Raw genomic sequence first — 25,709 nt, forward strand, 5'->3', positions numbered from 1 at the left:
CAACAGCTAGGCCATTAAGGCCAGCAACTGAGAAGGTGGTAAACCAGTTCATGGCACTGAAGATCTGGATGAAATTGGAAGGCCTGTGAAGATCCAAGTACCACTTAAGCCTGGGGCGGGATGCCCTCCATATCTAAATTGCGGAGCAGGCAAGTAAAGAGTCTCAGAGAAGGAAAAGTGTAGGTCAGATTGAAACGATCCTACGCAGTCAACCTGGCATCTACTGCAAAGGCTAGTTGAACCCTGGACTGCTGTTGAGCCTGGAAGCCAGAAGATCAGTATCCCATGTCCTAGTGCAAGCGCAAACACACAATGGTGTACCACTTCCAAGGTGTTATTTTTCTGGCATCCCTGGGACCCCACCACCAGGGGGCACATCACGAGGGGGCACATTTACCAGGAGCTCCTAGCGCCTCTCAGCCCCTGGGCAGGCAAACAGACCATTCCTACCAGAAAGGCATTAGAACTTTAGGAGAGTCCTTCTTTCAACCAGGGACAAGCTTGGTAAACCAGGCCAGAATCAACCAAGGAAGAAAAGGATCCCATCCACCATTCCCACCCTATTACAGATCAGGAAAATACTAACTGGCACCACCATTCAACAACAGTCACCAATTTTCTTCCCATCAAAAACTGATAAGAACAGATACTACACTTGATCTTAGCCAAAAGGCAGAGAAATGTCCCATATGCCTAAGCTAACTTTCATCTCATAACCATTCAGAACCAATTAGAAGCACAACAAACATGAAAGGGCTCTGGCAAGGTTCTACTCTTAGAGGACGTTGGACGCTGTCTAAAAACATGTTCTTAATATAAATGACCAAAAAAAAAAAAAATGCTTTAAAATTCTACAAATCAGAGCATATATTACCAACTATTATTGACTTTGTCATTAGTGATCTGGGGGATTAGGATGATAAAGATACATCAGCATTCTGACAAATGTCTTGACACTATGAATTTACAGCAGTGGTCTTCAAACTGTGGCCTAAAGGGCCGGATACGGCCCTTTGCTTGCCTTTATCTTGCCCTTAGGGCACTATTCCTCCCCACTGACCCCAACAATAGGGCACCATTCCTCTGACTGACACAAATGATGGGACACCATTCTTCCCGCCGACGATGGGGCACCATTCCTCCCACCCACGCCAACGATGGGGCACCATTCCTCCCACCCACGCCAACGATGGGGCACCATTCCTCCTACCCACGCCAACGACGGGGCAACATTCCACCCAACACCAATGACGGGGCACCATTGCTCCCACCGACATCAATGACGGGGCACCATTGCTCCCACCGACATCAATGACGGGGCACCATTGCTCCCACCGACATCAATGACGGGCACCATTGCTCCCACCGACCTCAATGACGGGGCACCATTGCTCCCACCGACCTCAATGACGGGGCACCATTGCTCCCACCGACCTCAATGACGGGGCACCATTGCTCCCACCGACCTCAATGACGGGGCACCATTGCTCCCACCGACCTCAATGACGGGGCACTATTGCTCCCACCGACATCAATGACGGGGCACCATTGCTCCCACCGACATCAATGACGGGGCACCATTGCTCCCACCGACATCAATGACGGGGCACCATTGCTCCCACCGACATCAATGACGGGGCACCATTGCTCCCACCGACATCAATGACGGGGCACCATTGCTCCCACCGACATCAATGACGGGGCACCATTGCTCCCACCGACATCAATGACGGGGCACCATTGCTTCCACCGACATCAATGACGGGGCACCATTGCTTCCACCGACATCAATGACGGGGCACCATTGCTTCCACCGACATCAATGACGGGGCACCATTGCTTCCACCGACATCAATGATGGGGCACCATTGCTTCCACCGACATCAATGACGGGGCACCATTGCTTCCACCCACGACGGGGCTCCATTCCTCCCACCGACACCAACGACGGGGCACCATTCCTCCCACCGACACCAATGATGGGGCACCATTCCTCCCACCGACACCAATGATGGGGCACCATTCCTCCCACCGACACCAATGACGGGGCAGACACCATTCCTCCCACCAACACCAATGACGGGGCACCATTGCTCTCACCGACACCAATGACGGGGCACCATTGCTCCCACCAACACCAATGATAGGGAACTATTCCTTCCCTTGATGCCAACAATGGGCCAACTATTCCTCCAATACCAATGATGGGGCACTATTTACTCCCATTGTTGCTGGAGCCTTTTCTATTCACACTGTCCACCCCACCCTCCTTGAATTTTGAAGGATAGTAAACCGGCCAACTATTCCTCCAATTAATAACAATGATGGGGCACCATTCCTCCCACTGACACCAATGATGGGTAACTATTCCTTCCCTTGATGCCAACAATGGGCCAACTATTCTTCCAATTAATACCAATGATGGGGCACTATTTACCCCCATTGCTGCTGGGGCATTTTCTACAAACACTGGCCACAGTCCAGACCCCTTAAATTTTGAAGGCCGTACACTGGCCCTTTTTAAGAAAGTTTTGAGACCCCTGATTTACAGGAATAATTTTTCATGCTACATTTGTTACCGGAGGGATAAACATACAATGTTAAAAAGGGAGCCGAACTGAAAAACATAAGCAGAGAACGTTCTCCATCGATAGAAAAAGCTCATTAGTGATAACTTTTAGAAGCGATGTGCCAGCTGTTATTATTAAAGCATATTGGCTATACAGCTCCTGGGATTTGTCCAATGCAATGTTAACAAGACGGAATAACATTTGATTTCCGAAGGAACTGAACACCGTGGTAAACACATTGCAAAACATAAAAACATTTATCAACTATTCTGATCCGTGCCAAGCTGAGCGACCTCAGACCAGACAGCTCTTGGCTTACCATGACCAATAAAGAGGGGAGACATGGCTAGAGCCAGGGTGGATATAAATCAATGATTTTTTTTTTTTTTTTATCAAATTTATTTTAATAAAATACTTTTGGAGTAAAGATCTATCTAAAGATAGTTTTCTATTTAAGATACATTACATGAATAATTTAGTTTATTCAGCATGCAATGGAGCTTAGTTATGTAGCATGTGGCTTTTTATTCTGAAATATTTAAATTTTTGGTAAACTCGTTCATGAAACCAAGCTCTGCAAGCCGAGATAACATGCACTGCATTCACACAATTTCACAGTAACCATGTGATAAAACAAAGTTCAGGAATATTCCTTTATCTCATTGTATTGTCTATGTACACTACAAACTGTATGATTGAATTGGTTCTGATATTGCGTCTTACTTACATGTCAGCTTATTATTCCAAATAGGAAACCTTCATTTTGTTTGCAAATATTAAAGATTCTAACTACCAGCAAGAATGACTCCTTACATTTAAAGAGCTCCTGTCATTTAAGATCCATCATGGCAGCGCCTGTTAGCGGCATCCACTCACCTGCTGCGGCCACATCCCTCTCCTTGTTGTGTCACTGCCCCATCACCGGCTGTCCCATTAAAGTGAAAAGGACGGTCAGTGAGCCAACAGCGGGGGTCAGAGGGGGAGCCAACAGCGGGGGGTCAGAGGGGGAGCCAACAGCGGGGGGTCAGAGGGGGAGCCAACAGCGGGGGGTCAGAGGGGGAGCCGACAGCGGGGGGTCAGAGGGGGAGCCGACAGCGGGGGGTCAGAGGGGGAGCCGACAGCGGGGGGTCAGAGGGGGAGCCGACAGCGGGGGGTCAGAGGGGGAGCCGACAGCGGGGGGTCAGAGGGGGAGCCGACAGCGGGGGGTCAGAGGGGGAGCCGACAGCGGGGGGTCAGAGGGGGAGCCGACAGCGGGGGACAGAGGAGGAGCCGACAGCGGGACAGAGGAGGAGCCGACAGCGGGACAGAGGAGGAGCCGACAGCGGGACAGAGGAGGAGCCGACAGCGGGACAGAGGAGGAGCCGACAGCGGGACAGAGGAGGAGCCGACAGCGGGACAGAGGAGGAGCCGACAGCGGGACAGAGGAGGAGCCGACAGCGGGACAGAGGAGGAGCCGACAGCGGGACAGAGGAGGAGCCGACAGCGGGACAGAGGAGGAGCCGACAGCGGGTCAGAGGAGGAGCCGACAGCGGGTCAGAAGAGGAGCCGACAGCGGGTCAGAAGAGGAGCCGACAGCGGGTCAGAAGAGGAGCCGACAGCGGGTCAGAAGAGGAGCCGACAGCGGGTCAGAAGAGGAGCCGACAGCGGGTCAGAAGAGGAGCCGACAGCGGGTCAGAAGAGGAGCCGACAGCGGGTCAGAAGAGGAGCCGACAGCGGGTCAGAAGAGGAGCCGACAGCGGGTCAGAAGAGGAGCCGACTGCGGGTCAAAAGAGGAGCCGACTGCGGGTCAAAAGAGGAGCCGACAGCGGGTCAAAAGAGGAGCCGACAGCGGGTCAAAAGAGGAGCCGACAGCGGGTCAAAAGAGGAGCCGACAGCGGGTCAAAAGAGGAGCCGACAGCGGGTCAAAAGAGGAGCCGACAGCGGGTCAAAAGAGGAGCCGACAGCGGGTCAAAAGAGGAGCCGACAGCGGGTCAAAAGAGGAGCCGACAGCGGGTCAAAAGAGGAGCCGACAGCGGGTCAAAAGAGGAGCCGACAGCGGGTCAAAAGAGGAGCCGACAGCGGGTCAAAAGAGGAGCCGACAGCGGGTCAAAAGAGGAGCCGACAGCGGGTCAAAAGAGGAGCCGACAGCGGGTCAAAAGAGGAGCCGACAGCGGGTCAAAAGAGGAGCCGACAGCGGGTCAAAAGAGGAGCCGACAGCGGGTCAAAAGAGGAGCCAACAGCAGGACAGAGGAGGAGCCAACAGCAGGACAGAGGAGGAGCCAACAGCAGGACAGAGGAGGAGCCAACAGCAGGACAGAGGAAGAGCCAACAGCAGGACAGAGGAAGAGCCAACAGCAGGACAGAGGAAGAGCCAACAGCAGGACAGAGGAAGAGCCAACAGCAGGACAGAGGAGGAGCCAACAGCAGGACAGAGGAGGAGCCAACAGCAGGACAGAGGAGGAGCCAACAGCAGGACAGAGGAGGAGCCAACAGCAGGACAGAGGAGGAGCCAACAGCAGGACAGAGGAGAAGCCAACAGCAGGACAGAGGAGAAGCCAACAGCAGGACAGAGGAGAAGCCAACAGCAGGACAGAGATGACAGTTGCTCTTTAAAAATTATGATTTAAATCGAGTTGATTTTGATCGAGCCTTTTTACTAGTGATTTAAATCAAATCCACCCTGGCTACAGCATACAAATTTATCTTATTATTATTATACAGGATTTATATAGCGCCAACAGTTTGCACAGCGCTTTACAACATGCAAACAGACAGTACAGTTACACAACAATTCAATACAGGAGGAATCAAAACTCTATTTTGTATGGAGAATATACACACAGGAGGCTGAACTATCCATTTCTGATGAATTTGGGGTATTTTTATGGCATCTGCAGTGTGACCAGACGCTGGTTGCAGGGGGGGGGGGGGGGAGGGTCATCTGGTGACCTTGTTTTGTGTGACATCTGATTGGAGCAATGCAGTGACAGTCGCCACCATTCTGCCTCCTGGTACAAAGTGACAGCATGCAATCCTGTGTACTGCCATCACGTGAGATTACAGAATGCACTACGGAGCTTTTAGCGGCTTTGCTTACAGATGGTAAAAAAAAAAAAAAAAAAAAGCTTCCACCTGACTGTAAATTCTGTGTACAAAAGGCTGAAGTGACGATTACAGATTCAGGCCAGGGCCAGAATAAATCGCTCTGCCAGTAGAGACGGGCCCCATCTGCATAATTATACACAACAGACGTGACACTCTGCACATAATTAGAGGTTCAAAAACAATCTGAAAAAAAAAAAACAAAAAAAAAAATAACAAGCCGTCTTCTCCTCTCGGTGGGTCGGCTAATGAATGCGCAAGGAGGAGAGAGTCCTTGGGGTAACCTAGCAACAAGCGGAGATGGTTATCTGTCTCGCAAGCTGATCCTGTGACTGGGAATCATTTCAAATTACGGCTCCGACAGCACGGTCCCCTCCACCGCCAAAGCAAGGCTTTTCCTCCATATTACGCAGACAGCAAAAGAAAAGCTTTGTACTTACCCAGCGATGACTGGATCATGGCCCCGGATTTCTGCACTTCGTCGAATTTGGCGAAAATGACATTCAATCTGTAAACAGAAAGAGAAGCATGAGAGAGGCAGGAGGGAACGGATGGCGAGACCGCGGCTCCCCTGGCAGCGCACAGCTCCCTCTACACTCCGCACTACGAATATCCCTGCTCTGGATTTTCTGAGCGGGCAACACACGGCACACTTTTCAGGAGAATAATGCCATCCGCCAGAACCTCGGCTGTACGGAAAAATCCCGCACGAGCCGCTATTCCTGGCCGCCGCCGACAAGAGGAAAAAATAAAGCTGATTTTCCTCGCTCCGCTAATTCCGGACGTCTCCAGCCGCCCCGCTCAAAAGTGATTTATAAACAGAGAAGTCTCAACAATGAGATGCTCTGACACTGGAGGAGGCAGCGATCCAGATTAGCAGGACGGCGTCACACAAGGAGCTGCGAAGTACACCAGGCTCGTTAAAGGGGAACCGGCACCGAAAAATGACATTGGTTTCACAATACGGGATTCTTGGCTACTCTGATCGCTGATCTACAGCAGTGGTTCCCAACCCTCAGTCCTCAAGTACCCCCCAACAGGCCATGTTTGCAGGTTTTCCTTGATCTTGCACAGGTGCTTTAACCGCTTCAGCCCCGGAAGATTTTACCCCCTTCCTGACCAGAGCACTTTTTGCGATTCGGCACTGCGTCGCTTCAACTGACAATTGCGCGGTCGTGCGACGCTGTACCCAAACAAAATTGACGTCCTTTTTTTCTCACAAATAGAGCTTTCTTTTGGTGGTATTTGATCACCTCTGCGGTTTTTATTTTTTGCGCTAAAAAACAAAAAGACAGCGACCATTTTGAAAAAAAAAAGCAATATTTTGCTATAATAAATATCCCCCAAAAATATTTAAAAATAAGCAATTTTTTCCTCAGTTTAGGCCGATATGTATTCTTCTACATATTTTTGGTTAAAAAAAAAAAAAAAAAAAAAAAAAAAAAAAAAAAATTGCAATAAGCGTATATTGATTAGTTTTCGTAAAAGTTATAGCGTCTACAAAATAGGGGATAGTTTTATGGCATTTTTTTTTATTAATTTTTTTTTTATTAGTAATGACGGCGATCTGCTATTTTTATCGCGAGTGCGACATTATAGCGGACACATCGGACACTTTTGACACTATTTTGGGACTTTTTGTCATTTATACAGCGATCAGTGCTATAAAAAGGCACTGATTACTGTGTAAATGACACTGGAAGGGAAGGGGTTAAACACTAGGGGGCAATCAAGGGGTTAAGTGTGTCCTAGCGAGTGATTCTAACTGTGGGGGCGGTGAGCTTGAACTCACATGACAGCGATCACTGCTCTCGATCACAGGGAGCAGTGATCTGTCATGTCACAAGGCAGAACGGGGAAATGCCTTGTTTACATAGGCATCTTCCCCGTTCTGCGGCTCCGTGACACAATCGCCAGGACACCGGCAGACAGAGTCCGTGGGTCCCGCGGGCACGGTCACGCTGTACGCAGGGGGCGCACGCCCGCTAGCCCCGCCGCCAATTAAAGGTGACGTACAGGTACGCCCATTTGCCCACTGCCATTGTGCCGACATATATCGGCGTGCAGCGGTCAGCAAGTGGTTAAACAAGAGTCAACGGCTTGGTATTTTGGACAGCTATTTTTTTTTTTTTTTAAGAGAAATTCCCAAAACATGTCCTGTTGGGGGTACTCGAGGACCGAGGTTGAGAACCACCGATCTACAGAACGACTCTCACTAAACCTGCAGTCTATGGTCAATGGCTGTGTATACCGCTACTAAAACTACAACAATTAGGGTTGCACCGATACCAGTTTATCGGCGAGTGCCGATACTTTCAGTCAAGTACTTGCCGATACCGAGTACCAATACTTTGCACTGCGATTTGCATCAATACAAAACGAATGGGTGCAAATCGCACTGCAAAGAATCGCATGTGGTTTCCCCCACCGTGTGTGAACCTAGTATAGATAGGGAAGCGCCATCTTGTGGGCAGTTTACTAATAAGGTTATTACGCACATTAAAGTGGTTCTAATGTCAGAAGTTTGTTTGTTTTTTAACTTCAGCCCGGAGGGTTTTACCCCCTTAAAGCGGAGTTCCACCCATTTAAAAGTCAGCAGCTAAAAAAAAATGTAGCTGTTGACTTTTAATAATCAAACACTCACCTGTCCCAGGGTCCCGCAATGCGGGCGTACGAAGCCCCACACCTCTCCCTCTCCTCTCCGCGGCGCTGGCATTCTAACTGTGGGCGCCCGGCTGTGGCTTCACAGCTGCGTGCTGTGAATGGCTGGGCAATCTTCTGGGACCTGTGACTTAACTTCCTTCCAGCGCCGCCAGGGGAGGAAGTAGGAGCTGGGTGCCTGTAAAAACTGGGTACTGGGTACCCGCCCGCACCCCCTCCAAAAAAATGACATGCAAGATGTGGCATGTCAGGGGGTCACCAGCACCCCCTTAAAGCGGAAGTTCCACTTTTGGGTGGAACGCGGCTTTAATGACCTGGCCTTTTTTTTGCTATACGGCACTGCATTACTTTAACTGATAATTGCACGGACATACAATTTATTTTTTTCCCCCCGCACAGAGCTTTCTTTTGGTGGTATTTGATCACCTCAGCGGTTATTTTTTTGTGCTTTAAACAAAAAAAAAGACAATTTTGAAAAAAAAAAAAATGTATATATATATATATATATATATATATATATATATATATTATATATATATATATATATATATATTCTTTACTTTCTGCTATAATACATATCCAATAAAAAAAAAATACTTTAGGCTAGTATGTATTCTGCTACATATTTTTGGTAAAAATCCCAATAAGCGTATATTGATTGGTTTGCACAAAAGTTATAGAGTCTACAAAACAACGGGATTTTTTTTTTATGGCATTTTTATTTATTTTTTACTAGTAATGGAGGCGATCAGCGATTTTTTAGCTGGACTGTGATATTGCGGCGAACAAATTGGACACCTGAAATTTTTGTGGGGACCAGTGACATTATTACAGTCATCAGTGCTAAAAATATGCACTGTCACTGTACTAATGACACTGGCTGGGAAGGGGTTATCATCAGGGGCGATCAAAGGGATAAATATGTCCCTAGGGAGTGCTTTCTAACTGTATGGGGGATGGTGTGACGGAATAAAGACAGAGATCTGTGTTCCTGTTTACCAGGAACACAAGTATCTTTATTTTCTTCTCTGTCAGAACAGCGATCTTCCTTGTTTACATAGGCAGATCGCCCTTCTGCCTCTTCGGGGAACGATTACGGGTGGCCGGCAGATATCGGGTCCACCGGACACGCTGATTGGCATCCCCCGTGTCCACTGCACAGGCGCACGCCCCCCAGTGCCTATTGCACAAAATTACGTACATGTATGTCGTTTCACGCAATAGAGCCGGCCTGCTGCAGTACATCTGCGGGTAGGCAGTCAGCAAGTGGTTAATGCATTCTAAGCATTAATATAAAAAAACCTTATGTGTGCAGCAGCCTCCCTCATACTAACGTGGGCCCATCTCTATCCAGTGATGTTACTTGAGAGTTTCGGCAGCCCGGGACACTCCCTCCTCATTGGCGGAGACAGCAGCCGGGTGCCATTGGCTCACGCTGCTGTCAATTAAAGCCAGTGAGCCAATGAGGGGAGAGGGGGGGGTGAGGCACAAGAGGGAGGGGCCAGGAGAGTCGGCAGGGGACCCAAGCAGAGGAGGATCGGGGTTGCTCTGTGCAAAACCATTACAGAAAGCAGGTAAGTATAAAATGTTTGTTATTTTTAAAAGATAAAAAAAAAAAAAATAAATCACTTTAACCACTTCAATACCGGGCACTTTCACCCCCTTCTTGCCAAGACCAATTTTCAGCTTTGAGCGCTGCCACGCTTTGGGTACAGTGTTGCATGACCGCGCAATTGTCATTCAGACAAAAAGTTTTATCATTTTGTTCCCACAAATGGAACTTTCTTTTGGTGGTATTTGATCACCTCGGGGGTTTTTATTTTTTTGCTAAACAAATAAAAAAAGGCCGAAAATTTTAAAAAGAAAAAAAAAAAGTTTCTTTGTTTCTGTTATAAAATTTTGTAAATAAGTACGTTTTCTCCTTCACTGATGGACGCTGATGAGGCTGCACTGACGGACACTGGTGAGGTGGCACTAATATACAGCACTGATGGACACTGATATGCAGCACTGATGGGTGACACTGATGGGCACTCAGATGGCTCTGATAGGCAGCACTGGTGAGGCACTTGCAGGCATTACTGCTGCTGGACACGCAATTCTTTGTAGTGCGATTTGCACTAATTAATTTTGCACCGACGCAAATCGCACTGCAAAGTATCGGTTTCGGGAGCATTTTCACAAGTACTCACTATTGGCACTGATACCACTATCGGTGCATCACTAACAATAATACAAAAAAAAAAAAAGGTGAATCCGAACTCAGCTTTGGATCTCTGCTCAGGCTACCCAGTTGCTATTTGGCTGATTCTACTGAAGCATGCAGGCTGGAAGCGAGTCTATCCCAACTCAGAGCACACTGTAGAAGCATAGAAAACACTCCAGTAATCGCAGACCATGCCAAGTCATGTTGTCTTGGCAGCCTCAGTTCGCTATGCCTAGGGAACTCCACCAACGCGTTTCGTCCCACCCTCAGGGACTGAAGTAGAACTATAGGCAAAACTTTTTTTTTCCATTTTGGATAGAGCAAGGGAGGGTTATAACCTGTCAGAATTTTTTTTTTCTTTTTTTACGCCATCTGTGTCCCATTGCAGGTATTTTTCTTCACTTCCTGTCCCCATAGCCAAAACAGGAAGTGAGAAAAAAATCACTACAAGTTAGGGGAATTCCTTGGGGATCCCCAGAACTAGTGGCCCTATTGGAAGATTTCCCCTCTATTTATTTTCTGGGGACAACCCAAAATTTGGGATTTTATGTTACTTTCACTTTTAATGATAATGGTAAACAGGACAAATACAGGAGGGTGAATTCCCCAAATGGGGGCACAGACAGCAATAGAAACTGACAGGGGTTCTAATCCCTCTCCGCTCTATTCAAAACTATTCAGCATTCTGTTAAATCAAATTTGTATTGAGATTTTATACATTTAATTTTCACTTTCACCATTTTTGTATATCTGGGCCTTTAAAGTCCCACTGGGGGGTTCACTTTTCTTTTTGTTCTCTAAATATTTGGGTTGATTGCCTAATTTCTCTCCTGACTACACCTTAAAGGGGTTGTAAGGGCAGAAGGTACATTCTATGCATTAAGATAAAAAGCCTTCTGTGTGCAGCCGCCCTCCTCAGCCCCCCCCCCCAATACTTTCCTGAGCCCCATCTCTATCCAGCGATGTCCATGAGTGCCTCAGCCGTCTGGGACTCTCCCTCCTGATTGGCTGAGACACAACAGCAGCGCCATTGGCTACCACTGCTGTCAATCAAACTCAGTCAATCAGGAGAGAGAGGGGTGGGACTGAACCACAGCTCCACGTCTGAATGGACACAAAGAGCTGCAGCTACTTGCTGTGGGTCACTTGGCAGGGGGGAGGGGCCAGGAGCACCGAAAAGGGACCCGAGAAGAGGGGGATCGGGGCTGCTCTGTGCAAAACCATTACAGAGCAGGTAAGTATAACATGTTTGTTATTTTAATAGAAAAAAAGCAGACTTTACAACAGTGTTAATTTCTTAGACTAAAATATTTTCAACTAAATTAATACTATTTTAGTCTACTAAAATACAACTAAAACAATTCAGATGACTAAAATACGACAAACATTTTAGTCAAAAGACTACAACTAAAAAAAATGTAATTTATATAACGGCTAAATCTGTGTCTGTAGTGCATGTTCAAACCTTAATGCCATAAATAACGTTTTTAGATTTTAACTCCAGGAGTATATAATGTTTGGCAATAATGCATTAAAATTTAAACCCATTCGATTTTAGTCGACTAAAATGTACTGGAGATTTTCGTCGACTAAAACAACTCATTTGACTAAAATACGACAAACTAAAATGGCATTTTAGACAAAATACTAAATCAAAATTTGATGTCAAAATTAACACAGCTTTACAATCACTAACTATAGTAAATCCAAAACTGAAAAAAAAGTTTTGCCTTTAGTTATACTTTAATCACAGAGGCATCCATTATTAAAGCGGAGCTTAGAGCTGCACGATTGATCGTTAAAGGTGTTAAAAAAAAAAAAAAAAAAAAAAAAAAAAAAACAGGCAGCCTGCCAAGTTTATCACAACATGCTTAGGAGATAAAGAGAAACATTGTAACATTTGGTTCTTTCAGATCAAAGGAATGAACTTTGGTCTGTAAATGAGGGCAGTTGAAGGGTAAAGTTAAAATCAGTATTTTTTGCTAGAAAATTACTTAGAACCCCCAAACATTATATATATATATATATATATATATATATTTAGAGAATAAAATGGCGGTTGTTGCAATGTTTTATGTCACACTGTATTTGTGCAGCGGTCTTTCAAAATGCAACATTTTTGGAAAAAATACACTTTAATGAATAAAAAAAAAAAAAAAAAAACATAACAGTAAAGTTAGTCCAATTTTTTTGTATAATGTGAAAGATGATGTTACGCCACGAGAATCGTGATCTTTATTCTAAGCAAAAAAATCGTGATCCTCATTTTATCCAGACTCGTGCAGCTCTAGCAGAGCTGCACCCAAAACGCTCGTATGCCTCCTCCCTCCCTCAGCTGCCACATTTGGCAACTTTGGGTGGGGGGGGGGTAGATGGACAGAACGGAGATGGAAGTTTGCCCCTGGGACACTTGACAGGCCTGATATCAGATTGAAGAATTTGCTTGGGTGAGGACACACCGCTGGATGTACAAATACATAAGGGGTCCATATAGTGAATTTAGTGTTGAGTTATTCACTTTACGGTCATCACAGAGGACAAGGCGGCTCTCTTTACACCTAGAGGAAAAGAGATTTCATCTCCAAACACGTAAAGGTTTCTTCACAGTAAGAGCTGTAAAAAGGTGGAATAGACTCCCTCCAGAGGTGGTTCTGGCCGGCTCAGTAGATTGCTTTAAGAAAGGCCTGGATACTTTCCTAAATGTACAGAATATAACTGGGTACTGACATTTATAGGTAAAGTTGATCCAGGGAAAATCCATTTGCCTCTCGGGGGATCAGGAAGGAATTTTACCCCCTGCTGTAGCAAACTGGATCATGCTTTGCTAGGGGTTTTCCTCTGGATCAACTGTGGGTGAAGAATTGTCTATATGGGATATGATATTTTTTATTTATTTTTATGGTTGAACTGGATGGACTTGTGTCTTTTTTGTCTTTAACTATGTAACTATGTGTACTAATATTAAAAGTCAGCAACTACAGCATTTGTAGCTGCTAACTTAAATTTTTTTATTCGGGGAAGCTTTTCCTCTTTAAGACCTTTAAGTGTGACGAAACGCGTTGGAGCATGGCCTAGAATGGAGTGAACTGAAGCGGTTACCATTTGTCTGACAATATGACTTGGCATGGTGTGCAGTTACAGGAAATGTTTTCTATGCTTCTATAGAAGACAAAAATGTGTCACTAGCCTGTTCATTCACACTCTATGTTTTGTCCAAAAATCTAGATTTGGCTCCTATCACATTAGTGCATCTCCAGAGCGACTTTAGAGCACGATTTTGATGCGACTTTGATCTGACTTTACGTTCTCTGGACCAAAGTCGCATCAAAAGTCACACCATAGTGGCGCAGGCACCTTTTCAAAGTCGCTGTGACTAAGTTGCACTGGTTTAAACAGGTGCCATTGAAAAAAATGGTCTGCGACTTTTCATGCAACTTTGATGTCCAAAGTCACATAATAAGTCTCACAAGTGTGATTGGAGCCTTTAGATAGAAAAAAAAAATCAATAGGATTATCTGCTGTACTGCCATTACTGAACTCCCATAAACACACAGGTCTGGGTGAATCTGAGATGTCAGAGATTCCGGTAACTTGGAAGGTGTCATAGGAAGTCTCAGACCCCTAGGCGGAGCTGATGGGGTAAGGCATGGACTGCACCCCCTACATATAATAACAAAAAACTCTGGCTGGTGAAGATTCAGAAAACGCATGTAAAGAAACCATTGCAAACTGGTCAGTATTGACCATACAGTATGTATCTCCAACATGATGGAAAACCATTATTTGCAGGTGCCCATTAAAGTGTATCTAAAGCCCATTATTTCTATTTTAGATCAAAAATAGAACGGTTAGAACCTCGGCCGGGTTTTTGCTGCTGCCGTCTTTTTCCCTGCTGGAAAGATTCACTCACCTTCTTCCTCCTGGTGATCGCCATCTTCCCAACAGAAAGCGAGTGAAAAAAAATTCTAGAATTTTGAATGATCACCCCAACAGCAGGTGGGAGAAATCCCTCAATTGGGACGATTGTTTCAGAGACAGGAGCGCCAGAGAACGCTTTGCATCTCTTGAATGAATGTATAGCGTTCTCTGATTGGACAGGGTGGAAAGACAGTGTGATGACGTCACCTCATTACTTGGCAAACATTCGCCAAAGCCAGATGGCCAAACCTCCCTGTGTTCAGTCTGCAGGGGTGCAGCTGCACAGCACAGGACCAAGAAGTGGAGATCACTGGAGTAGCAGTGCAGTAGTGATGTCTGCTTCAGTGATTTCCAACTTCTCTTCCTCCAGCTCTCCTCTCCCATATTTGGAATGTCTTTTCGGGAAAGGAGGGGGGGAGCGTGTACCCGTCTTTGACACATACCCACTACTCCCAGTCGGATTGCCGCAGAGACCGACAAGGAATCGGGTTGGGTGAGGACATCACTGGATCCTGGGACAGGTAAGTGTGTGTTTTCTTAAAAGTCAGCAGATGCAGTATTTGGAGCGGCTGACTTTTAGATTTTTGTTCACAGGGTGAAGATCCTCTTTAAACATTTGATGACCTCCTCATAGCAGATTTACACAATTCAGCATTTCAGGGTTTTGGGCGCGAGTGCCCGCTGCTGGCGGCTCGCTCCGGATGCGATATTACACAGCAGGAGCTGATCAGCAGGTCCCGGAGACCGATGTCCACCGGCACCCGCTGATTGTTCAGTACACTGACAGAATGCCAGTCTGTGTACGTAAACAAGGCAGATCGCCGTTCTGTCAGTAGGGAAGGTATTGATCCTGTGTTCCTGTAAAGCAGGGACACTGATCCATGCCTTCACCTAGTAAAAGCACCCCCCCCCCCCCCCCCACTACTAAAGCACTGGTCAAGCACACAGTTAACCCTTTGATTGCCTCTGATGTAACCTCTTCCCTGCAAGTGTCATTAGTACAGTGACAGTGCATATTTTTTACCACTGATCACTGTAATAACATCAGTGATCTCCCAAAAAAAAGTGTCAGTTGTTGTCCAATTTGTCCGCCGCAATATCGTAGTCAAAAAAAAAAAAAAAAAAAAATCCCATAGTTTGTAGATGCTATAACTTTTGCACAAACCAATCAATATACGCTTATTGGGATTTTTTTTTTTTTACCAAAAATATGTAGCAGAATTCATATTGGCCTAAATTTATAAAATTTGATTTTTTTTACATTTTTTATTCGATGTTTTATAGCAAAAAAAAATTTTTAAAAAAATAGTTTTTTTGGTTTTTGTTTTTTTTCCAAAAATTGTCAGTCATTTTTTGTTTCTAGAGCAAAAAATAAAAACCACACAGAGGTGATCAAAGCTCTATTTGTGGGGAAAAAAGGCCATACATTTTATTTGGGTACAGCGTCACACGACCGCGCAATTGTCAGTTAAAGTAACGCAGTGCCGTATCGCAAAAAATGGCCTGGTCAGGAAGGGGGGGTCAAATGGTTAAATTAAACGAATATACAGGTTCACGGTTTAAAAATCAACCACTAAACGGACATAATAAATATAAAAATGATAAACGCTTCAATTCATCCACAATTCACATTACCAATTTCATGCAATGTGCAATTCATAAAATAAAAATTAGGGAAGCACCGATACCCTTTTTTTCATTGACGAATGAGTACCGATACTTTTGGTCAAGTACTCGCTGATATCGAGTACTGATACTTTTTCAGTGCGATTTGCGTCCATACAAAAGGAATGGGTTCAAGTTGCACTGCAAAGAGAATTGCATGTGATTTGAACAGGAGTGCGGTGCGATTCCTGTCCAAATTGCATGCAGTTTCCTCACCGCTCTCCTGTGTGAACCCCAGGCTTGCCATAGATATTTTAGCCTGGGTTCACACAGGAGCGGTGGGGGGAGACTGCATTCATTTCGGACAGGAATCACACCGTTAGGAGATCAGCGGATGACGGAAGCACGTAACCTGACCACAGTAATCAGGATCAGCGGTCACGATTACCACGGTCAGCACACCAAGAGAGAGACACAGGAACAGGCAGGATCAACCTGGTTTTTAACATCATAGAGAGGGACAGATTAGAGAGCACAAGCACTGTGCTGTTTAATCTGCTATAAAGGAACAGGATTTTTTAAATGTATTTTCTTAGGGTTACAACCTCTTCAGGTTGAATTTGTAAGTTGGAACAGGTAAATTTAAGTTTTTGTTTTTTTTTGGATAGCATATAGGGAAGGGTTAACACCCCTGTAATGTTTGTTTTGCTCTCTGTTCCCCCGTTTAGAAGAAGATTTCACCTCACTTTCTGTCCCTGTGACAATTGGATTTTTAAAAATTTGGGTTGCCGTGGAAACAAGGATTGGTGATAAAGCTTCAGTGGAGACACCTTTTTCCCCATGATAAGTCTTAACAGGAAGGGAATTTAATTCCTGTATCTGAGATCCAGTGCGTGTTTGATGCGTTTTACGGCGTTCCAGTACAGATCTGTGCAGAAAAAATGCAGCATGTTCTATTTTTTTTCCCTGGAATTGGAATGCACTGGAACTGCAAGCAGTGGTGTGAACTATGCTATTGAAAACCATGTAGCCTACTTTCTATGTATTTTGGGTGCAGAAGAAAAATGGGCTCGGTAGAGTTGCCACTTCATCCCTTTAAACCCACATATTAATTACTCAGGTTCTGTGGCTGATTAAGGTGGTAATTAAACTCACTTGGTGCCTTATCTGCACTAAATTAGTCTCAGAACCCGAGTAATTCATGTGTGTTCCAGGTTTAAAGGGATGAGGTGGCAATCCTAGGGCTCGGGCGTGTTCGGGATCCTAGTCCCAACCCACCTGCCGGATCCCACCAGGAAGCCAACACCGCACATCACCAATCACAGGCAGCGAGACATTTCCCGGTCTGTGCAGCTGCGGATCAGGAAATGTCCCACTGCCTGCGATTAGCCGTGTGGGCCTTCTGGAGGGATCGGGCAGGTGGGTTGGGACAAGGAACATGCCCGAGTCCATCTCTATTCTCAATGAACTACCACGGCGCTGTTGAGCTCTCTAGGTAGTTCATCGATTCTTTCAGCCAGTGAAAAACTACCTGCCCATGCGATGTCCGCCGGCCACCCGAGATCGCTCCACAGAGAGCCAGAACGGGGATCTATCAATGTAAACAGACAGATGCCGGTTCAGGTGATTAAAAACAGCAATCTGTCTCCTCCTAAAGTGACTACTGTCCCCCCCCCCCCCCCATAGTTAGAAACACCTCCCTAGGGAACACTTAAAGCAGTAGTAAACCCGCTGGCTTTTTTTTCCCCCTACACCTGTAAGGGAAAAGGCATAATGAGCTAGTATGCACCGCAAACTAGCTCATTATGAGATACTTACCTTAGAGCGAGGCGCCGGCATCTCCCCCTGTCCACGCCGAGGGAGCTGAAATTTGCCCTCGGCGTGTCTTCCGGGTATCGCGGCTCCGGCGCTGTGGGTGGCCGGAGCCGCGATGTCGTCACTCCCGCGCATGCGCGCGGGAGACTTCTGTCCGGCAAGCTCTGGAGTTTGCCGGGCTGTCAGCCAAGAATCCCCTGGGCGCATGCGCCGCTGCAGTCAGCGGCTCATTGCGAGGGGAATATCTCCTAAACTGTACAGGTTTAGGAGATATTTTTTTTTACCTACAGGTAAGCATTATTATAGGCTTACCTGTAGGTAAAAGTTTAAAAAAAAGGTATACAACGGATTTAAAGCGGCTCTGTGACTGGCTGGAGCCGCGATGACGAGTCCCCCGTGCATGCGGCACAGGGCTCTGAAGGAATGTCACGGGCGGCCATTCCTTCAGAGGGCACGCGATAGTGATATCACTGGCTGCTAGGACAGTAAATATCTCCTAAAAAGGGCAAGTTTAGGCAATATTTACACTTCCTATAGGTAAAACTTAAAGATGGAAGTTTACTTCCTCTTTAACAGGTTGCCATAGCAGCGAGTTCCTCACTAAAAAATGGCGGCTAATTCCACCTGTAAAGGTGTCAATTCAGATTCTGAAAAAACACGATGCCAGAAAAGGAGGATGCCCAAAAACTTGGGATTGAGGAACACCGATATCCCAGGAGTCAACGGGACATCCCTTATGATGTAGATTGCCGAAGCGGACCGGGCTTGAAAGTAATATTAACCACTTGCCGACCCCAATAAATATATATAATGTTGTGGTTTGCGATATCAGCCATAAACCCGGTATCGTTTTTAGCTGTTTCATGAAACCGGTCCGAGTGGCACGTGAGCCACTGGAACGGTTTCCAAAGCGAAGGGGGGAGGGGGGGGGTTGGGTAATGTCCCCTCCCGTCGCTCGCCGGTGTTTCCCGGGCTTGCAGTTTGATCTAGGTCAGTGCCAGGGTCAGTGTTTGAGTCAGGGTCAAAGGTCAAGGTCAGTATTTTTTTACTTTTTGTATCCGTTTTTTAGGTAGAATAAAAAAGCAAAATGTGCGCTATTGTTTCTGGGCTGTACTACGGGTACAAACACCAACTAACATTAACATATGTGGTATTGCTGCGATCATCAGGAGCAGGATAATTTATTTTGGGTTGTTCTTTGGTGGAAGGTGTAAAGGAAAGTTATAAGTTCTGTATATAATTGTATTCTATTTTGAATGTATTGCACAAGGCACTAATAATGTTTTCAGTACATGTTTGCATTCTTTCGAGTCCTGATTAGAATTAGCCTGCCTATGTTACGCCCCTTGTTACCATAAAAGTACAATTGTAATATTAATGTGATACCTACGTAATCATGTGTAGAAAACCTTCAATTGTGTCATAATAAAGCAGAACAGTTATTTGGAAAGATGCTGAGCGTATCTTTTGTGTCTGTTCCCTACTGCAGTAGTTATTATTAATTTGGAACCACTAATCAATATGAGGATAGGAGTTGCCTATCTATAAAATTTCCAGGTCAAGAAATATACAGATATAAATAAAGAATATATTAATTAAAAAAAAAATGTACTATTTTGGCTCAGTTTTCCTTTGATAATAAAAAAAAAATATCAAGAGAAATCCATTACTATTTACCACCAAACGAAAGCCTAATTTGTCCTGAAAAGAACGCGGCGTAATCCACCTGGATGTACAAAGTAGTTGCGATGATATGTACGGTTTTACAAACACATGTCAAAGTTTCAAAATTGTGCTTAGGCATTTAGATTTTTTGTTTTACCCTTTAGGCGCGATGGGGGTTAAGTCAAGACATAAAATGCTGATGACTGAGAAGAAAATAATCAGCAAACACTAAGCAGAGGAGAGAAGCTGGAAAGACGAGAACTCACCGAGATTGGGGAAGCCCTTTTTTGCTGAGGTCAGTGCGAACACGTTCTCCCACATGTCTGTAGATTTCCACCAGGCAGTTTATTGCTGCATCCCGCACCTGCAGGGGAGACGCACAGAGCGAACAAACATTACCACGAGTTCTGTGCAGGGGAGGAAAAACACAATGCAGCACGGCTGGCCCTGGACTCAAGGACTCGTCATTCCTCTCCGGACCTCCAACAAGGATACACGAGGCGGATATCAAAGTAACAAAGTTACAAAAAAAAAAGGGAGAAAAGTTCAAATCTAACATCGTCTTATCTATAAATTCTCTGAATTAATTCCAACGGAAAACTATACTGAACCGCGTATTAACCTTTTTCTCTGCCAGATCCTTCCCACTGACAGGAGTGCTCACAATGATCAGCTTTTATTCATTAAGGGCCGGTTCAAACCATAGAAACGCAACCCGGGTGCTTTCTTGCATTCATGTTTATGCGTTTTTGATGTGTTCTGGCGCATTTTTCCCCACCTTAAAGAGGAAGTAAACCCTGATGGGTTTTACTGCCTCGTTAGTCACCTGCAAAGTAAAAGCATAATGGGCTAGTATTCATCGCATACTAGCCCACTATGCTGCACTTACCTGCAAACGAAGCCCGCGACGTCCCCACTGGTGGCCGCGTCCATCTTCACTCCTCTTCCTTCTGGGGCTCTGTGACTGGCCGGAGTCGCATGACGTCACTCCCGTGCATGCGCATGGGAGCCGACAGTCGCAGCACGGGCCCTATAGAAACGGCCCTTTCTTTAGTGTACATGTGCCAATGAGCCGTGCAGGTTTAGGAGATATTTCCAGTACCTACAGGCAAGCCGTATTACCTGTAGGTAAAAGTGTTGTGTAAGGGTTTACAACCGCTTTAACGGAGGCATTTAAATTAGTTTTGACCTCCAGAAGATTTACCCCCCTACATGACCAGGCCATTTTTTATGGCACGGTGTTACTTTGATAACTGATTGTCATGCAACACCGTACAAAAATTTATTTTTTGCGATATAAACAAGAAAAAAAAAATGTCTTCATCAATTTAGGTCAATATGTATTCTGCTACATATTTTTGGTAAAAAAAAAATCCCAATAAGCGTCTATTGATTGGTTTGAGCAAAAGTTATAGCGTCTACAATCTATGGGATATGCACTGGAATTTTTATTTATTTTTTATACTAGTAATGGCGGCGATCAGCGACTTGTAGCAGGACTGCGATATTGCGGTGGACAATCTGACACTTTGTCTGAACCAGTGACACTAATACAGTGATCTGTGCTAAAAAATATGCACTGTCACTGTACTAATGACACTGGCTGCAAAGGGGTTAAACATCAGAGGCGATCAAAGGGTTAAAGTGATTGTAAGGGTTCTTTTTTTTTTTTTTTAAACGACAAACATACTTACCTCCACTGTGCAGCTCGTTTTGCACAAAGTGGCCCCCGATCCTCCTCTTCTGGGGTCCCCCAACGGCTCTCAGGCTCCTCCCCACATCTGATTACCCCCTAGGAGAAGCGCTCTCCCAAGGGGGTTACTTTGCGGGTGCGCTTCCAAGTCCAGCATTCGGTGTCCATAGCCGCCGAATGTATGACTCGGCCCCGCCCCCCCCCCGCGTTATTGGACTTGATTGACAGCAGCGGGAGCCAATGGCTGCGCTGCCATCAATCTATCCAATCAGGAGCCGAGAACCCCCGGGCAGAGAGACAGCGCATCCCCGCCGGGTCAAGTTCCAGGGCTCAGGTAAGTAAAACGGGGGGGGGGGGGGCTCGGGCGCTGGTCACTGCCAGGTGTTTTTTTACAGGATGCATTAAGGTGAAAAGACACAAAGGTTTACAACCCCTTTAAATGTGTGCCTAGCCAGTGTTTTTGTGTTTACCATGCGGTGCTTTTACTAAGGGATGTGCTTTGCAGGGAAACAAAATCCAGCACATCCCCACTGACAGGACAGAGCTCTGCTTTGTTTACATAGGCAAAGCTCTGTCCTGTGTCTCTCCTCGCCGATCAGCGGGTGGCGGCGGACATCCGCTGATCTGCTTCTGCTGTGACTAATCAGCATAAGCGGCGCACCCTCTACCAGGAAGTGCCGGGTCACATATTAGGTATATATAAAAAAACACGGGTAAAAACAATCATTTCATCTGCCAAGTCATGTGATCTCCCCACCATTACAATCCTGAATTTTAGCTTTCAGCAGTTTTCCGGTGAACATATAATAAGGGATTACAGATCATAACAACGGCTACGTTCAATGCTGTGACATCAACTAGGTTGCCGTCTAGTGTGGGCTCTTCAGGGGTGATGCGGCAAAATGCCTAAAATTGCCCAAATGTTGTCAACAAGCTGGCGGGGGTGGGGATCAAGGCTGCCACAGGTTTTATTGTGCAGTATTACATCTTTGGGCACCGTGCGGGCCAACTGCTGGCATCCTAACAACGGACGACATCATCAGTGTTTCTAGAATAGGGTGCCTTGAGATTGTGCATACGTTTAACCACTTCAGCCCCGGAAGGATTATCCCCCTTCATGACTCCATTTTTTTTGCGATACGCCACTACGCCGCTTTAACTGACAATTGTGCGGTCGTGCGACGTTGTACCCAAATAAAATTGCTGTCCTTTTTCTCCCACAAACAGAGCTTTCTTCTTTTGGTGGTATTTGATCACCTCTGCGTTTTTTATTTTTTGTGCTAGAAACAAAAAATGAGCGACAATTTAAAAAAAAAAAAAAAAAAAAAAATTAACTTTTTGCTATAAAACATATCCAAAAAAAAAAAAAAAATTTATAAAAAAACAAAAAATTTATCAGTTTAGGCCAATATGTATATATTCTTCTATATATTTTTGATAAAAAAAAAAAAAAAAAAAAATCGCAGTAGACATATATTGATTGGTTTGTGCAAAAGTTATCACGTCTACAAACTATGGCATAGATTTAGGGACTTTTTTAAAAATTGTTTTTACTAGTAAAGGTGGTGATCTGCGATTTTTAGTGGGACTGTGACATTGCGGCGGACAAATCTGACGACAAAATGACACTTTTTGGGGACCAGCCACATTACATTGATCAGTCCTATGAAAATGCACTGATCAGTGTAAAAAGGATACTGGCAGTGAAGAGGTTAACACTAGGGGGCGATCAAGGGGTTAAGTGTGTTCCCTCAGCGTGTTCTAACTGTAGGGGGGATGGGCTGGCAGGGACATGACAGATCGCTGTTCCGATCACTGGGAACAGTAAATCTCTGACATGTCCCGTAAGAATGTTGTTTACAAAGACAGTTCCCCGTTCTGCCTCTAACAAGCGATCGAGGGTTGCCGGTGGACATCGCGTCCACCCGCAACTGCGCGAGCCGCCGTACAGGTAAGGTGATTCACGCAGGAGAGCCGCCCTGCCGCAGTATATCTGTGGGAGCAGGTGGGAAAGTGGTTAAAAGATAAGTATGGGTTTGTTTTTTTTGTTTAAGATTCATACTTAGCTAGGTGGATGCTGCATCTGTTCCCTCCTGTCGGCACCTCTGCACTGAGAACTGAGAGATCGAACATTGCCGATCGCTCGGTTCTGACAGCTCCCCAAGCAGAGAGCTGATCACTGTCGGTCAGCAGCTCTCAGCAGCTCTCTACTCCCTCCTCGCTCACTGAAGTGCTGGGCTGTGGAGGGGGCGGCCGGCTCAGGCTCTTTGTGGCTCGCTGAGAGGCTGGGCGGGGTGTCAGTCCAGGGATCTGGCGGATCCAGACATTATTGTTGGGATGACACGGTGCCTGGGTGACAGCAGTGATGTCAGCAGAGAGCAGACTTCAGCCTGCTCTCTGCTGAAAACAGGTCATAGGAGTGAAAAACCAACTGCACTCCTGTGCTCCACAAACGAGCTTTGGCTATACTTCTCCTTTAAAGGTCGCCTTAGCTGAGGACAGGTTAACGGACACGGCATTAAGCGCTTGCCGACTGTATAACTTACATATACGGCGGCAAGGCGGCTCTCCTGTGCCAGATCACATACTAGGTAAAGTAAAAAGCAACACACAAAGTGCTCATAAACACTGGCTAGGCACACATTTAAGCCCTTCACCCAAGATGTTTAACCCCTTCCCGGCCAGTGTCATTAGGACAGTGACAGTGCAGATTTTTAGCACTGATCACTGTATTGGTGTCACTGGTTCCCACAAAGTGTCATTGTCCAAATGTCTGCTGCAATATCGCAGTACCACTATAAGTGCCGGTTCACACAGGGGTGACTTGTCAGGCGACCTAGCCGCCTGACAAGTCGCCTCCCGTTCTGTACAATGGAACCGTTCTAATAGGAGCGACACAAGTCGCTCCAACTTAGAAAAAGGTTCCTGTACTACTTTGGGGGCGACTTCAGGTGACCTGCATAGACTTCTATACAGAAGTCGTTTTGTAAGTCGCCGTGGAAGTTGTGTGCAGGTCGCCTCGGTGAGGCGACCTGCAAGTCATGCCGCCCCTAGTGTGAACCGGGAATAAGTAGCTGATCGCCGCTATTAATAGTATGAAAAAAAAAAAAAAAAAATTCCAGTACATATTCCATAGTTTGTAGACGCTATAACTTTTGCACAAACCAAACAATGTACGCTTTTTTGGGGGATTTTTTTTTTTTTTTTTTTTTTTTTTTTACCAAAAACATGTAGCAGAATACATATTGGCCTAAATTTATAAAGATTTTTTTTTTTTTTTTATTGGATGTGTTTTATAGCAAAGAGAAAAACGTGTTTTTTGAAAAAAAAAATGTAGGGTGTTAATTTTGTTTTGTTTTTTTATAGTGCAAAAAATAAAAACATTGAGGTGTTCAAATACCCCCAAGAGAAAGCTCTATATGTGTGGGGAAAAAAAAATAAGACATAATTTTTATTTGGGTACAGCGTTACAACCGCGCAAATGTCTCAGTAACGCAGTGCCGTATTGCAAAAAATCGCCTGGCCATTCTGGGGGGGGTGGGGTGGTGGTAAATCTTCCGGAGGTCAAGTAGTTAAAAAAAAAAAAAAAAAAAACAAAGTGTGTACAGCTATTGCAGTAATGTGTGAGAGATAGAACACAAATGTACTTTAGCGCCATCTACTGGTTGCAAAGAAAGTGCTGCATTTATAAGAACAAAGTCATGAAACTGTACAGCAAATGCAATAACACACAAGAAAATGCTAGAACTGAAACACACACATTATATTATCAGAAGTATTGGGACGCCTGCTTTTACACGCACATGAACTTTAACAGCATCCCAGTCTTAGTCCGTAGGGTTCAATATTGAGTTGGCCCACCCTTTGCAGCTATAACAGCTTCAACTCCTTTTGGTAAGTCTGTTCACAAGGTTTAGGAGTGTGTCTATGGGGAATGTTTGACCATTCTTCCAGAAGCACATTTGTGAGGTCATGCACTGATGTTGGATGAGAAGGCCTGGGCTCGCAGTCTCCGCTCTAATTCATCCCAAAGATGTTCTATCGGGTTGAGGTCAGGACTCTGTGCAGGCCAGTCAAGTTCCTCCACCCCAAACTTGCTCATCCATTTCTTTATGGACCTTGCTTTGTGCACTGGTGTGCAGTCATGTTGGAACAGGAAGGGGCCGTCCCCATGGCTGAACTACATCTCCCAGCTGCTCCAACCCCTGCACTACATCTCCCAGCTGCCCCCCCCCCCACGCCTTCACTACATTTCCCAGACACTCTGACCACTGTATTACATCTCACAACCAACTCCAAACGCCTGTATACAGGAATAAAAGGGATTTTAAAGAATTAAATAAAAAAAAAAAAGGATATCTATAACTGTACTGAGGGTGGCGGGACGAGGTAATCTAGAGCCCAGGGAGAACATGTGTAGTCTCCCCCCCCCCCCAAGATGTATGATTGGTGTGTCAGATAAAATTAACCCCCCCCCCCCAAAAAAAAAAAATGC

General features: G+C 45.5%; 1 protein-coding gene and 1 pseudogene across 1 annotated transcript in view; both read right to left on the reverse strand.

The window, feature by feature from the left end:
* LOC141147265 (CLIP-associating protein 1-A-like) overlaps window positions 1-25,709 on the reverse strand; it is a gene marked incomplete in the record, with an annotated part of 201,372 nt that overhangs the window by 167,581 nt on the left and 8,082 nt on the right. The window contains 2 exon segments of the mRNA XM_073634471.1: window positions 6,092-6,159; window positions 19,788-19,885. Of these exon segments, the coding sequence (XP_073490572.1) occupies window positions 6,092-6,159; window positions 19,788-19,885 (166 nt within the window).
* LOC141101861 (U2 spliceosomal RNA) lies at window positions 475-682 on the reverse strand (annotated as a pseudogene).

Source organism: Aquarana catesbeiana, linkage group LG06, assembly GCF_042186555.1.
Source record: "Aquarana catesbeiana isolate 2022-GZ linkage group LG06, ASM4218655v1, whole genome shotgun sequence".
Lineage (NCBI taxonomy): Eukaryota > Metazoa > Chordata > Amphibia > Anura > Ranidae > Aquarana > Aquarana catesbeiana.